This window comes from Cetorhinus maximus, chromosome 3, assembly GCF_964194155.1.
Source record: "Cetorhinus maximus chromosome 3, sCetMax3.hap1.1, whole genome shotgun sequence".
In the NCBI taxonomy this organism is placed as follows: Eukaryota; Metazoa; Chordata; class Chondrichthyes; order Lamniformes; family Cetorhinidae; genus Cetorhinus; species Cetorhinus maximus.
Window position 1 is genome coordinate 182,533,050 of NC_135881.1, and position 15,970 is coordinate 182,549,019.

Consider the following 15,970-nt stretch of genomic DNA (forward strand, 5'->3'; position numbering starts at 1 on the left):
GCCTTATTCTGCACTGTATACTCTTTGACATCAGATAATCCTAGGTTTTGGAGCCCCATACCTTTTCTTTGTGGAAACATATTTATTCTGAACCCCCTTTAGCTCCTCCCCTGAATGCCTGCCAATGCCCTGACTCTTTTACCTTAAAGTGTCTGTTTCCAATCTACTTTTGCCAAATCACATCTCAACTTAGTGAAATGGGTCTTTCCCAATTTAAAACTTTTACATCATGATCTATCTTTATCCCTTTCCATAACTACTTTAAACCTAACTGAATTATGATCACGACCATGAAAATGTTCTCCCACTGACAACCCCTTCTTCCTGCCCAGTTTCATTCCCTGAAACTAAGGGCAAAATCTAGTGAAGTTCCTGGGAACAGGAAATGTGGCGGATGGAAGCACTTAATTTTGCTGGAGGCTGGATGTTAGCTTTCCGACAGTGGGATGAAAGTTGGTGGTGGATTAAAGGTGGATTGCAGTTCCCAATGGCAAGCAATGGGAACTGATTTTTAATGTGTTAACATGTCATGCACACTCATTAAAACACTTGGTTGCCAGATTAAATTATACCTTTGTGATTAAGAAGGTAGCAAACGAAATGCACATACCCTCAGATTCACAACTGGTTAAAGGTGACATGCAGCTGGCAAGGTAGTCTTCCTGGTGGACTTGGAGTGAGTAGGAGCTGCTTTTCTTGTATGGGATACTTTGTTGAACTGGGGAGAGGAGGCTGAGATGTTGCATTGAGCTCAAGTGACTGCTGTCCAATGAGGTCAGGGCATGGCTGTCTGAGGGAGGGACTTCGGGTCATGACGACAGAGCAAAGGTCAATCTCTACCACAGGCAGCTCAAGCACAATAGACGGGAGATCAAGGATGATTGAGGGCAGGTCAATGCTGAGGTTGGGAGAATCGGGGTTAACTGAGGGCAGTTCAACAATGGTAGCGGGAGGGTCGAGTATGACGATTGGCAAGTCTAGGGTGACAGGGGGCAGGTCCAGGGTGCTAGGCGACAGCTCAGTGGTGACGGAGGTAGCTATAGGTTGACAGACAGTTGTTCGAGGGTGTTGGTGGATGGCTCGAGTGTCACAGAAAGCAGGGTTAGGGTGATGGAGGGAGGGTCAAGGGTGATGGACGGAAGGCCAAAGGTGACTGAGGGAATGTGCATGGAGATGACTTGCAGCTCCAGGGTTCCAAGTATGATGGTGGATAGAGATGGCAGCAGTTCAAGTTCAAACTCCTCCTTTCAGACAGTTGGAATGATACCGCTGGCTTGCAGTAAGTGGATGCCTGCCTGGGTGTCATTTAAATATGGTACCCGAATCTTCGACCATCATGAGGTAACGGCAGATTTGGTGACTTCTTGTCTGGCCCTGCTGTACAATTTGCCAGGGCCCTCGACTGTGCATAGCTAATTGGCTGGCCACCATGTAATTGTGCATAGCCAACAAACCCACCGCCCAGTGGAAGTCCTGCTGATTTCCAGTCCTACCATCAGGACACTTGCCTCTTCAACAAAATTCCACCCCAAGTCCAGAATTGCCTTTTCCCTCTAGTTGGGCTTGCAATGTATTGGCTGAGAACATTCCCCTGAATTAATATTAAGATTTCTGCTCCCTCTCTATCTTTTACACTGAATTTATCACAATTAATATTAGGCTAGTTGAAATACTCTACTATTATTATCCTTTTGGCTTTGCACTCCTCAGCCATTTGCGTGCATATTTGCTTTTCTATCTCCCTCTGACTGGAAGTTTATACTATACTCTCAGCAGTGCGATTGCCCCTTTTTTGTTCCTCACTCAACCTATTTGGCTTCATTTGAAATACAAACAGAAAATGCTGGAAATACTGGCGGCATCTGTGGAGAGAGAAACAGAGTTAATGACTTAGGTTTCCAGCCTCTGCAATCTTTTGCTTTTGGCTTAATTTGATGCTGCTTCTTGAATATCATAAGCAGCACAGAAATGTGGGAGCAGTAGGGGACTCCATAAGTAGGGAGATAGATAGCATCCTCGCAGCCTAGATCGAGAATCCAGAAGGGTGTGTTGCCTGTCTACCTGGTGCCTGGATAAGGGATATCGCATAGCAGCTGGAAAGGAGCTTGGATCAGGAGGGGCTAAATCCAGTTGTTAAAGGAGGTCTTATAGTGCAGTGGGTGGTGTTCCTGCCTCTGAGCTGGAAGCTCCAGGTTTGAATGCCACCCAGGCCTTGATGGCCAAGGAAGGTGCATTCATAGTGTGGTCAAACCAATTGAGTATCATCCTGCAAATCCTTCCAACAGAGGCCAATGGTAGGCAGTAAGAACAGGAGAGATTCCTGGTCAGCCATGTGACGGAAAGAAAGTTGGAGACTCTACCAACGTTATCCATAGCTCCAGATTACAACATGCATGTAAAGGTGCATGTTGCCATGGCACCTCGGGCTCCCTGACTGATCTATAACACACCACTGGACCAAATCCCATCATTGTGGTCCATTTTGGAACAAAGGCATGAGCAGGAACAGGGAGGAGGTCCTGCCGAAAGAGTATCAGGAGTTAGGCACTAAATTAAAAAGCAGAACCTCTCGGGTAAAAATCCCTGAATTATTACCTGGGCCGCATGCAAATTAGCATAGGAGCAGACAGATCAGGAGAATTAACACGTGGCTGAAAGCTGGTGTGGAAAAGAGGCGTTCCTTTTCATGGGACACTGGCATCAGTTCTGGGGCAAGAGCTGTACCGACGGGACAGTCTCCACCTGAACCAGGATGGGACCGGTGAACTAGCCGAAAGGGCAAACAGGGAGGTGGCAAAGGTTTTAGACTAGCAAGATGTGGGGAGGGATCTATAGGAAATATAAGCAACCTAAATGTAATCAGAAGAGGACAGGAGAGCATCGGAAATAATAAAGTAAATGAGGATTTTGATAGCAAGAGTTATATAACAGGAGTATAGAAAGGTGGTTAAACATGAAGTGAGAGGAAATTCTATTAAAATGAGTTAAAATGTCTGTACAGCAATGCACACAACATTAATAATAAAGCAGGGAAACTAGAGGCAATCATGCACTAGGAAGAGCCAGGCATAGTAGGGATTATTGAGACCATGTGCCAGGATTTTACATTGGTCGGGCGGGCTCGGTGGGAGCGGGCGGTTGAGGAGGTGACTGCCGCCCGCGATCAGCTCCACATCGCGATTTCATGCAGGCCGGCCAATGAAGGCACGCCCAGCGTGGATTGCGAGCAGTAGCGCTGAGCGCTACCTGTGGGGGCGGGCAGGGGGAGGAGGGAGAGCAGGGCCTAGCGTGCAGTTTGTGCATGCGCGCGAAAGAACGCTTCAGTCTGCCTGAGGCACGGAGCTGCCACAGGGATTTTGAAGCACTTTTTGAAAAAATTAATAAAGAGCAGAAAAATTCAATGCAACATGTCCCCTCACATGTGACTGTGTCACATGAGATGGGACATGTTTTTAAGCTCAAATTAAACTTTTTATTTAATTTGTGGTAGCTTCAGGAAACCTCACCCCACTCGTGGATGAGGTTTCCTAAAAAACGTAAAGGCCTTTTGGCCTGCCCGCCAACTGTAAGGTTAGACGGGCAGCATAAAATTCAGGTTAACTGCCTGGTTAATGGCCTTAATAGGCCTTTCAATTATCAGCGGGTGCGCAGCCGACTCTGACGCACACCCACTGAACGAAATATCGCGCAAATTCGTGGTGACGTCGGGATGCATGCCCGACGTCATCGCGCATCACGCCGAATGTAAAATTCTGCCCACGATTACAGAAAAATGAGAGCTGGGATTAAATAGCATTATGGGAATTATGCAGTATATAACATATTTAGAAAAGATAAAGAGGGGAAAAGGGGAAGTGGATAACTGTACTCATTGTGGATGACATAATGGTAGAAGAAAAAAGAGACACAGCTCTCAACAAGACAAAAACAGAATCCATATGGATAAAAATAAAAATAATAAAGGATCAATCATACTAATTAGGTATTGTCTGGACACACCATCTCATCGTGGAAGAGAGAAACAAATATGCTGACAAATTAGTGAATTGAATAAAGCTCAGAGTAATAATCATGAGGGATATCAATAACCCCAATATTAATGGGCCAGGCGAGGTAGGTAAAGGGGATAAGGAATGGAGTTCCTATAATGTGTACAGCTCTCCTTTCTAACTCAATATTTAAAAAGGCAAAAGGGAAGATTCATTATTTGATCTAGTAATGGGGAATGAACCAGAGCTGATAGAAGTAAAATTAGGAGAACATCTAGGCAACAGAGACCATGATTTAATACGCTTTAAGGTCATAATAGAGAAGGACATATGTATGATGAAAACCAAGATAATAGATTGGAGAAAAGCTGATTTTGAGGGGATGAGAATAGAATTTGAGGAAATAAAATGGGCAGCTATATTGGTCAACAACAATGTGAAACAATGTGGAAACATTTAAAATGATGTTCAACAGAGTACAGGCAAAATATATTCCATTAAAAGGAAAGAACAAACTAAACACCAGTGAGAATAAAAACATGAGGGAATAACTGAGGGTTAGGAAAGAGGCATACATTAAGTACGTAGACAGCAGAGGAGTGCATGATGTAAGAGAATATAAAGAGATTAGGAGAGAAGCCAAAAAAGTTAGGAAGGCAAAGAGGAACAATAAAATTAAATTATCAAGGAACGTAAAACAAAATGGTAAAATATCTTACATGACACATCAATAATAAAGGAAGGCTGTGATGGGAATAGGACCATTAAGGGACAGAAAGAATAATGCCACAGCTAACAATAGAGAGATGGCTGAAATATTAAAAAAATTATTTTGCTTTGATATTTACCAGGGAGATAGAACAGGAAGACATGGCATTGAATAAGGTATGAGTAATGAGATAAGTGCATTTAAAATTTTAAGAAATGTTTTGAGGAAACTAATCAAACTCAGAGTATAAGACCCCTGATCCAAATGGATTGCACCACACATTTTTTTAAAATCTAGGCAAGTGATAGCAGAGGCATTATTATACATATTTAATAATTCATTAGAAAATGGTGTAGTGCCAAAGGACTATTAGATAGCTAATAACTCTGGGATTTAAGAAGGGAGACAAAACATTCCCGGGGAGTCATAGACCAGTCTGCTTAATACCACTATATAAATAATGGAATACCTATAGAGAAGAAAATAGAAGAACATATGGAAACAAAAATATAATAATGAATAGTCAGTATGGATTTCAAAAGGGAAAATCATGGCTTGACCAAACTTAATGATTTTTTTTGAGGAGGTAACAGGGAAAGTAGACAATGGCAATGCAGTAGATGTAATTTATCTGAATTTTCAAAAGGTCTCCGATAAAATGCCCCATAATAGACTAATGAATACAATCAGAGAATGCAGTGGCAGAAGGTGGGAGAGATGTTCCAGAAGGATCAGTGCTGGGACCACTGCTATTCACAATTTACATTAATGATTTGGTCTTTGGAATCAAAAACACAATTTCTAAATTGACACCAAATTGAGGGGGTGGGCGTAGTCAATACTGTGGACGACTACGATAAATTGCAGGAGAACATTAATAAACCTTCAGAAATGGCAGTTTATCTGTTTATCAACACAGATAAACATGAGGTAATATATTTTGGTAGGAAGAATAGGGCGGGCAGCCACTTATTACTTTGAAGGAGCAAATCTAGGTAGGGTAGAGGAATCAAGCAAATACACCAATCACTAAAAATTGCACCATAGGTTAGCAAGGCCATAAAAAGAAAGCACCAAGTATTAGGATTTATTTCTAGAGGGATAGAATTGAAAAGTAGGGAGGTTATGTTAAATCTGCCTTGAAACTTGGTTAGGCCATACTTAGGGTGCTGCATGCAGTTCTGGTCGCCAATATTATAAAAAAGGTATAGAGGCACCAAGAAGAGTGCAGAGAAGATTTACAAAGATGATACCAGAAATGCATGTGTATACATTATCGGGAAAGGATTGACGGGATGGGTCTCTTTTCTCTTGAAAAAAGAAGGCTGAGTGGTAACCTAATAGAGGTCTTTAAAATTATGAAAGGTTTTGGAGTGGATGCAAAGAGAATGTTCCCACTTGTGAGGAGCACAACTAGACACCATCAATATGATGCTCGCCAAGAAACCCAATAGGAAATTCAGAAGTAATCTCTGTACCCAAAGAGTGGTGAGAATGTGGAAATCACTGCCACAGGGAGAGGTTGAACTTTTGATGCATTTAAGGGGAAGCTAGACACGTATATGAGAGAAAAGGGAATAGAGAATTAATTAAAATAAATTAAAAAATTATTTAAATTTAAATAAGGAAAGATTGGAGAAGGCTCAAGTGGAGCATAAATGCTGGCATAGAATGGTTGAGCCAAATGGCCTGTTTCTGAGTTGCATGTCCTTTGTAGTCATCCCTCTCCCTAGCTGTGGTTGTTTCGTTAACCCATTATGCAACTCCTCCTTTTTCCTCTCCCTCTTCATCATATTTGAAAACCCTATAGCCAGGAAAGTTGACCTGTCATTCCTGCCTTTCTTTAAGCCACATTTCAGAAATAGCTATGATATAATATTTCCAAGTGCCTATTTGTGTCCTCAGCTCATCTGTCTTATACACCAGACCCCTTTCATAATGTATACACCATTAACCACTGAACAACTCTTTTGTCATCCATTTTCTAGCCTTTGTTTCCTTGCTTACTAATTTTCTGCCTTCTATTTCCTGTTTTGTTTCTATTCCTCCTGTATCTATGCTCGGGTTCCCGCCCCCTGTCAGGCTAGTTTACCCTCCCCAACAGCACTAGCAAATTCACCCACCAAGGTATTGGTCCCAGCCCCATTGATGTGCAACCCATACAGCTTGTCCCGATCTCATCTTCTGCAAAACCAGTCCTAATTCCCCAGGAATCTAACGTCTTCCCTCCTGCACCATCTCTGCAGCTATGCATTCAATTGCACTGTACTCCCTTTTCTGTACCCCCTGACACGTAACTCTAGGAGTAATCTGAGGGTTACTACTTTTATTCTTTTACTTTCTAATTCCTTTCCTAGTTCCCTGAAATCTGTCTGCAGGGTCTCATTCCTCTTTCTATGTCATTGGCACCAGTATGGACCATGACCTCTGGCTGTTCACCCACCTCCCTCAGAATATTCTGCAGTCGTTCAGTAACCTCCTTGACCCTGTCACCAGAGAGGCAACATACCACCCTGGAGTCACGTCTGCAGCCACAGAGATACCTGTCTGATCCCCTAACTATTGAGTCCCTTACCACTATTGCTTTACTGCCCTTCCTCCATCCCCGCTCTTTACAGCTGAGCTACCCATGGTACTGAGAACATAACTCTGGCTGTATTCCACAGAGGGATCATCACCCTCAGTAGGATTCAGAAGTGAATACTGATTGGAGAGCTAGTTGCACTCAAGGAATGCCTGAGTGCTTGACTGTCACCTATTCCCTCTCTGCCTGCACACCCTGAAGCTGCAGGGTGCCCTCATCCAGAAATCTGCTATTCATGTAGTTCTCAGCTTCATCGATGCAGTTATACCAGTTGGTACTTAAGCTCAGAAACCTAGAGCTTAAGCTCCTCCAACTGATGACACTTCCTGTGCATGTGGTTGCCCAGGACATGAGAAGTGCTTATCACCCCACGTGGAAGAGAAATCATTTCTCTGCTTGTAGATTTAGGCGCATATTTTAAAAGACAGCGTGAAGCTTTGCTTAATGGAAGAACCGTTGAACTCAGAACTGTCAGGTTACACATGAGATCAGGTGATGGTCAATATGGATTATGTGCTTCTACATACTTCTTCTTAAACTCAATCTACTTAGATTGGATTCTCATACAACTCAGGAGACATACAACACTGGACTTCGGCCCAACACTTGCTGCTCATCATCAAACTCCATGCCAACGTCACTGTGATCTGCACTTACCTGCACTCGTTTCCAGTTCAATTGGGAATGGTGCTGTGGTGATTTTTGCTCTCTCTTTGACACAGCAACTCTACTTGGACATGTGGGTTATTCTGAATACATAAATATGCATCCATTGGGCATTATTGTCATGGCATAAAGCATTATGCGCTAATTAGCACGTATGAACATGTTGTAATATATCATGTAAATCCTGATGCATAGGGAAATTATTAGGGTAGTTAGCCGTTGGTCAGTGCACCCTACATACACCATCCAAGTCTCAAAGCCACCTAGAATTGTCTGTCTGAGCAAATCTACTATACTGTCATCATATGCAGTGAATTGTTTGTCTTCATTAGGTTCTTTGTGAGTTTTATTCTGAACTCTCGATATCTACTGATTTTGTCTTTAAACATGTGAACAGTGTTGACTGAGACAGAGTGGTTTGACCAATGGAAGTGCTTGACCATTGTGGTGGGTGCAGTGTGAATGGCTGATTCTGCTTAATTTCCCAAATATCTCACAGGCTACAGCCTTGCTCTTGGGTTGCCAACCCCCCAGGGTTGTTCAAGATTAATCTTCTGGATACTGTTGCAAGTAACCTGGGAGAAAAATCATTGGGGCTTTAAAACTATTGTATAACTTTCACTTTCTTTGAACACTTCTTTACTAGCTATAGAAGTATTGAAGAAAAAGGGAAAAGTCTGTTTGACCAAGTGGAGCAGTTGACAGGAGATTATGTTTTTGAAACCTCCAGAAATGCATCCAGCCAGAGTTGGCAACCCTACCTTTCTCGTATTCCTGCCTGCAATGCTTTTGCATGTATCTCCTTTATGACTGTATTCCTCCTTCATGTTGATGTATCCCCACAGTAATAGTTATTTTGCTTTCTTTAATTGTGCAATAAATCTCACCACATCCTCAAATGTTGTTGACATGGCGGACATCTTCCTATAACACATTGCTGTATTTGTTGCACAGCTTCTACATCTTGCAAGTCTAACAAACACCTGGGATGTCCTGCAAGCACCTGCGGGGCTTGGTTCTGAAGTCTGGCTTTTCTCTGTCATTGGTCAGCCTTTTCATTAGATGTGTTAGCCCTGGTTCAGTGGTGGCACTTTCACCTTTGAGTCAGAAGGTTGTTGGTTCATAATCCCACTCCAGTGATTTGATCACATAATCTAGGCTGACACTTCAGCACTGAGGGAGTGCTACACTATTAGAAGTTCTATTGTTTTGATTAGATCTTAAACCAAGGTCTCATCTACCCTCATAGACAAATGTAAAAGATTCCAGGACAGGGAACTTCTTGGTAACCTGGCCAATATTTATCCCTCAACCAATATCACTAAATTTAAGATTATCTGCTGGTATCACATTGCTGTTTGTGGGACCTTGCTGTATGCAAAACTTCTGCCAGCATCTCCTACATTACAACAGTGACCATATTTCAGAAGGTACTTAATTGGTTGTAAAGAACTTCTGGATATTCTGAAGCCATGAAAGGCTCTCTTTAAAAGCAAACCTTTCTTGCTTTCTAAATGAACAATTGCACTCCACAGCTTCTCTAAATATTGATATACTTGTTTAAGTGGCTTAACAGCTGCTTGACAAACATCAAAGGGTGAAGGCACATTATGATTGTTTTTTAATTGCTGCCAATGAAATTGCGCTCTCAGGAAAACCATATTTTAAAACTGAATTTCACCATTTGACTGGTTTGAAATTTGAAAAGCAGATATTTAACCCACTTTTTGACAAAAAAAAATGTGGCACCTGTTTTTCAAAATACTCTGCATGTTTTGCACAGATGTTACAGAAAAGCTGTGAAATGATAATGTTGTGAAGGAGGATTGTGAAATGTACAGATTTATTTAATTGTCAGGACTGGTGATTATAAATGTGTGTATAATGTATTTGTTTTGAGATCTGCCTGTGCTGTTGTTGAAGGTTGATCCTCTAACTTAACTCAAATGTTTCACGGGCCTCTTTGTACTTTCTCCTACTCTGTTCCTTCCTCGTAGCAGTCCCTTCCTTCACCCATTGACCAATGCTAATGATTTCACACCACACTAATCAACTTCCTTAACATTACATGCTCCCAATGGACGCAGCTTAAGGTCTCTTTCAATCCAAATCAATACAGCTTGTTCTCCCTTCAATCAGGCAGTGGAAATCCTGTTTCCTTCAATTTTTCAAAGGTACAGTTTCCCTTGCAAGCTAAACTAACCAGCTACAGCTTCTCCTTTAGTCCATGTTTGATCTACATCCTTGGCATCTGGTATCAAGTGAAATTCCCACATCACCCCCATCGCTGAAGCTGCCTCCAAGTGAAATTCCCACATCACCCCCATCGCTGAAGCTGCCTCCAAGTGAAATTCCCACATCACCCCCATCGCTGAAGCTGCCTCCAAGTGAAATTCCCACATCACCCCCATCGCTGAAGCTGCCTCCAAGTGAAATTCCCACATCACCCCCATCTCTGAAGCTGCCGCCAAGTAGCTTGTTTTTTTCTTTATATTATACATTTCCTTTCCCATCAACAGCCCATAACTCTAGTGTAAAGCCTTAGCACTTCCTAGATAAGAAAATGTTGCTGCTGTGTTGAAGGAGGTTAGTTCTGGTGATCTAGACCAGATATGAGAAAGAAATAAATTTGTTGTCTCAGCTCTAATCTCCAACCTTTCTCTGTCTACCTTAACATTCTTTATCACCCCTTGTTTTATCCTTAGCATCAAAGGAAGTTCTGCTTCTCTGAACTCTTTATTTTGTTTCTTCCAAACTCCCCCAACTCCATCCAGTGCATTCTTCCACCCATTCTTCCCCATTTCATTGAAATCAAAACTCAGTATGTGAGCTTCGCAAATTCATCTTCTCAAGTACCTCAATGCTATACAAATCCTTACCTCCTTTAATCCTCCCTCCCTCTTACAGCCTTTAGATTTTAAAAATTCAAGCAGAATTTCAATGAATCACCTCCTGATTTAGCTTACTTTGCATATTCAGTCTTGTTCATGCCTACATCATGGGCTCCCATCTCGTATTCACAGTTAAAAAAATAGATAAACAGTAAATAAAATGCAAACCCAAAGAATGATGTTATTTAAAAAATGTGGGAGGAAGAAACCAGGAAATTATAGACCTTTTAGTCTAACATCTGCTATGGGGAAGTTTTTGGAATCTATAATTATGAACAGAATGACTGAGCACTTAGAGAAATTTAAGCTGATTAGAGAGCATCAATATGGATTTGTTAAGAGCAATTCATGACTAACAAATCTAATTGATTTTTTTTGAGGAAGTAACTGACATACTGTGGGAGGTCTGGTGGTGCAGTAATAGCGTCCTTACCTCTGGGCCAGAAGCTCTGAATTCAAGTCCCACTTCAGGACTTGATGACCACAGAAGGTGCGTGGCCAGGCATGTTGATTATCAGCCTGTAAATATTTCCAATACGTCTGATTGCAGGCAATAGGAGTAGGAGAGTCTTAGTCAGCCACACTGCAGAAAGCAATGGAAAACCACTGCAGTAGTTTGCCAAGCATAATCATGGGCCAATCCAATAGAAGTCCATGGTTTCCAGTGCCCTCTTAGGGCATGGTACCTAAAGGAGGAGGAACTGACAGAGCAGACAGGGGAATGTCTATGAATGTAGATGGTTTCAATGCGGGCCGAGTGAGATTATCCGTTTTGGACCAAAGAAGGCTAGGTCTGGGTGTATTTCAAATGGTCAAAAGCTAGGAACAGTGAAGGTCCAAAGAGATTTAGAGGCCCATGTAGGCAGATCACTAAAAAGTAGGTTAAAAAAAAATCAAAAAGGCTAATGGTATGTTAGCCTTTATAACTAGAGATTTACAATTGTGAAAGGGTGGAAGTTTTGCTGCAGCTTACACAGTCCAACGCCATGGTGGAGTACTTTGTGCAGTCACCTTAGGAAGAATATATTGTCTTTCGAAGGAGTGCAGTGCTGATTCACCAGAATATTACAGGGTCTCTAAGTGTTAGAGATTGCATAGACTAGGTTAGTTTTCCTTGGAATATCAAAGATTAAGGAGTGATTTGTTAGCGATTTTTAGGATTCTGAAAGGATTTGATTGGGTAGATAGAAACTTTCTCTGCTGGTGGGGCAGTCTGCAACAAGGGGACATATCCTTAAATTCAGAGCCAGGCATCTCAGGAGAGATGTTAGCAACCGTCTCCCACAAAAAAAAAGTGGATGGTAATTAACCAATAATTTGAAATCTGAGCTCGTTTTTTTTTACCCACCGGGGATATTAAGGGATGTGAAGCCAAGTCAGGAATGTGGAGTTAGAATACAAATCAGCATAATCTCATTGAGGGGCTGAATGACCCACGCCTATTCTTATGTTGTCCATTAATTCATCATTGTTTACACATTTCCTCAGCTGATGTGTGTTTATCTACAGTGTTGCTATTCCTCCCTTCATTGTACTGCAATCCACTTCATTTGTATATGTGTTTTATGTTGCAAGATCATAACAAAATGTCAGCTGTGTCATATTCTGGAGTCACTTCGTTGGTAAGTTTAGAATGATGAAAATGGCTCATTGATATGATATAGAACAGCATTATCAGAGCAGCACCACATGAAGTTTGGTTTGTATATGGTGAGTTACATAATGCCCATATTCAAGAGCTCACTGGCTGTATCTGAGAACCAAACCAGAGACAAGAGATAACACAGATCTCACTTATCCAGGATGTCTATGTATTGTTTAGTCAAGATTGTGTGTTGTTTGTGCTGAACAAATAAGCGGTTCAGGATCATTCAGTATCATTTTAATATACTTCTGCAGGGAGTTTGGTTGGCGGGATCCTGAGCTGCCAGAGGTCATCCAGATGTTGCAGCATCAGTTTCCTTCAGTGCAGTCCAATGCAGCAGCCTACCTGCAACACCTGTGCTTTGGAGACAATAAGATCAAAGCGGAGGTGAGTACACTGTGGAAGTGCACATTGCTGTACAGTTTAAATGAATAATCTCCTACTTAGAAATAGCAATGTTCAACTGCCGGCATTCAGCTGTGCTTAGCAATTATTTGCCCATTAGACGATTAGCTTAATGCTTTTCCATCACAAGTAGTGGAACTGAAACCCACTTATGAAGTCCGCCCACATGCCAACAATAGTTACAGTCAGTCTCTAATCAGCATCAAAAGTAATTATTATTTATTTTGGAATCAACGTAAGGTGATATTTGTTAATTATACCTTCAAATGCTATTCACTCGGTTTCCCATCGGTTGAGGAGATGACTAAGCAACAATGAAAAATGAAAATTTACGGAGTGTGTGATGCCAGGTTTACAATCTATTGTGGGAAACAGTTGCCAGTGGGAGCAGTGGAATATGGTGTGCCTGTTGATGGGCTTTGTTTATGTTATTGTGGGATTTCAGAGTCCCATTGACAACACTGGAATATTTAACAACCAGTGGGCAATGCTGTGCATGTTCAGTTTCTCAAAAGTTACATTAGGGTCTTTAGGGTTATGCATGCCAACTTCTCCCACTTTTCAGGATCAGTCTGAAAGACATTGAAGTACTGAAGCCATTGAAGTGAAAATCCCACCAATGATAAGCCTTTGACAAACATTGGTGTGAAAATTGTCACCAGCATAGGACCTGCCAGTCTTGGAGCTCGCTAAGTCAGATACGGCTGAGGGGTAGCATTCCTGTCTCTAGTCAGTGGGTCGTAGGTTCAAGTTCTATTCCAGAGTCTTGAGCCCATAACGCATGCTAACACATCAATGGAATACTGTTGAAGTTGCTGTCTTTCAGGTGAGACCCCATTTGTCCTTTCAGGTGGATTCCGTGGCACTATTGAAGGATAGCAGGGCTTTCTCCCTGGCATCCTGGCCATTTTTACCCCATAACCAACACCACTAAAATGGAATGTCTGGTCTTTACCACACTGCTGTTTGTGGGACCTTGCTGTGCGCAAATTGGCTGCTTTGCTTTCTACATTACAACAGTGGCTGTGCTCCAAAAGTACTTCAATGACTGTAAAAGCCTTTGGTATGTCCTAATGTTGTGAAAGGTGCTATATAAATGCAAGTCTTTTCTTAGGTATTTATATCCCTTTGTGTACCATATAGCACTGTCTCTCAAGTTATATTGGTGAGAGATTGTCCAATACAGTTTGCACTGTGTCATTGGATACAAAGAATGTCTGATACATTTGTAGTTTAATGTCTTATATTTCAGAATTTCAAAAAATGTATAAGCGGGATCATCCAAGGATTTATAAAACCTAGACCTTCAAGTGAATTTACATGCAATACCATCTGGTTTTTAAGCTGATCATCCACTTTTTAACCAATGTACCAGTTTGTCGGCATTTTATAAATCATTTCTTTTGTTTCCATTGGGATTGAATTTTATTCGTATCAAGCGATTAGTTGAAGGTATCAACCAGATGCTCTCTAACTGTCATTTGCATACAAACTTGAAGCAGAATTTTTAACAGATGAGTTAATCATTCCAGGGCTGCGCAACTACAGATATGTTCATTCAGTGTTCATCCCTGGAGAAGCTTTATAGATAACAAGGTCAGCATTTAGGGCATGTTCATTTTCTTCAAAGGAAGCTTCAGCAACATACCCCATTACAGTTTAATGTGAAGGGACACCAAGTCTTGTTGTAGCCTCCATTTTTGTCATAAAGATAGCGTTCCTGCTGTGAATACTTTAACCAAATTTATTTGAGAAATCCTGTCACTGTTTTTTGAAGAGCTGCCTAGATTTGGAATCAAAAGAGAGGATGGGATTGGAGTGATGATAAGCTTTATTCAATTTGAAGAATTACACTGAGATTCCCATATTTTGTTTTACTTTACTGCAGTGTGCTATGATGTGTTACCTCTGTGGCTCCAAGGCCTTGAATTTTACATTCTCACACTTGTGTTCAAATCCTGCCTTGGCCTCACCCCTCCTATCTCTGTAATCTCTTCCAGGCCTACAGCTCTTTTATATCTCTCCGCCCCTCCAGCTATAGCCTCTGACATGGGTAACTGTGCCTTCAGCTGTCTAGAACATAAGTAATGGAATTCCCTTTCTAAGCCAGTTTAGAGATGAAATATATAATTAAATCGATATTCCACTGTATAAAATCTGACTCAAGTAGAAATCTAACACTCATGCCAGACAAGTGACAGGCATGACTATGACCAACAAGATAGAGTCTAACCACTGACCGTTCACATTCAACAGCATTACCATTGTTGAATCCCTCACCATCAACATCCTGAGGTGGGGTGGGTCATCATTAACCTGAAGCTTAACTGGAACAGCCACATAAATAATGTGGCTTCAAAAGCAGGTCAGAGGCTGTGGCAAATGAATCACCTCTTGACTCTTCAAAGCCTTTCCACAACTAGGTCAAGTCAGCAGCGTGATGGAATACTATTCCCTTGCCTGGATGAGTGCAGCTGCAACTCTCAAGAATCTCTTCATCATCCAGGGCAAAACAATCTATTTGATCACACCCTACTCATCACTTTAAACATTCAGTCCCTGCAATGTGTCTGCAATGTCTACCATCTACAAGATGCACTGCAGCAAATTGTCACAGCATCTTTGACCACACCTTCCAAACCCATGACCACTATCACTTAGAAGAACAATAGCAACAGATACATGAGCATGCCAGTACCTCCAGGTTACCCTCCAAGGCACACAGCTTCCTGACTTGGAAATATATTGTGGTTACATCAACGTTGCTGAGTCTAAATGCTGGACTCCCCACCAAACAGTCCTGTAGGATCATGTTCACCATACACACTGCAACATTTCAATAAAGTGACTCACCACCACCTTCTGAAAGAAAATTAAGGATATATGCTCTCCTTCCCAATGATACTCACATCCCATAAATGAATTTTTAAAAATGGCTAGCATTGCTGTTTAGATAGGGGGAGATGGTGGTGTACTGGTAATGTTATTGGACTAGTAATCCAGAGACCCAGGCTAATGCTTTGAGGACATGGGTTCAAATCCCACAATTGCCGCTAGTGGAATTTAAATTCAATTAATATA

The 15,970-nt window shown here is 41.6% G+C and overlaps 1 protein-coding gene across 7 annotated transcripts in view; it reads left to right on the forward strand.

Moving 5' to 3' along the window:
- The window catches only part of LOC144679077 (catenin delta-2-like), a 1,449,546-nt gene that overhangs the window by 1,106,812 nt on the left and 326,764 nt on the right, over window positions 1-15,970 (forward strand). For all 7 annotated transcript variants that reach the window (XM_078539356.1, XM_078539360.1, XM_078539354.1 and 4 more), the window contains one exon: window positions 12,739-12,871. In XM_078539356.1, coding sequence (XP_078395482.1) covers window positions 12,739-12,871 — 133 coding nt within the window. The remainder of the gene's footprint in view (window positions 1-12,738; window positions 12,872-15,970) is intronic.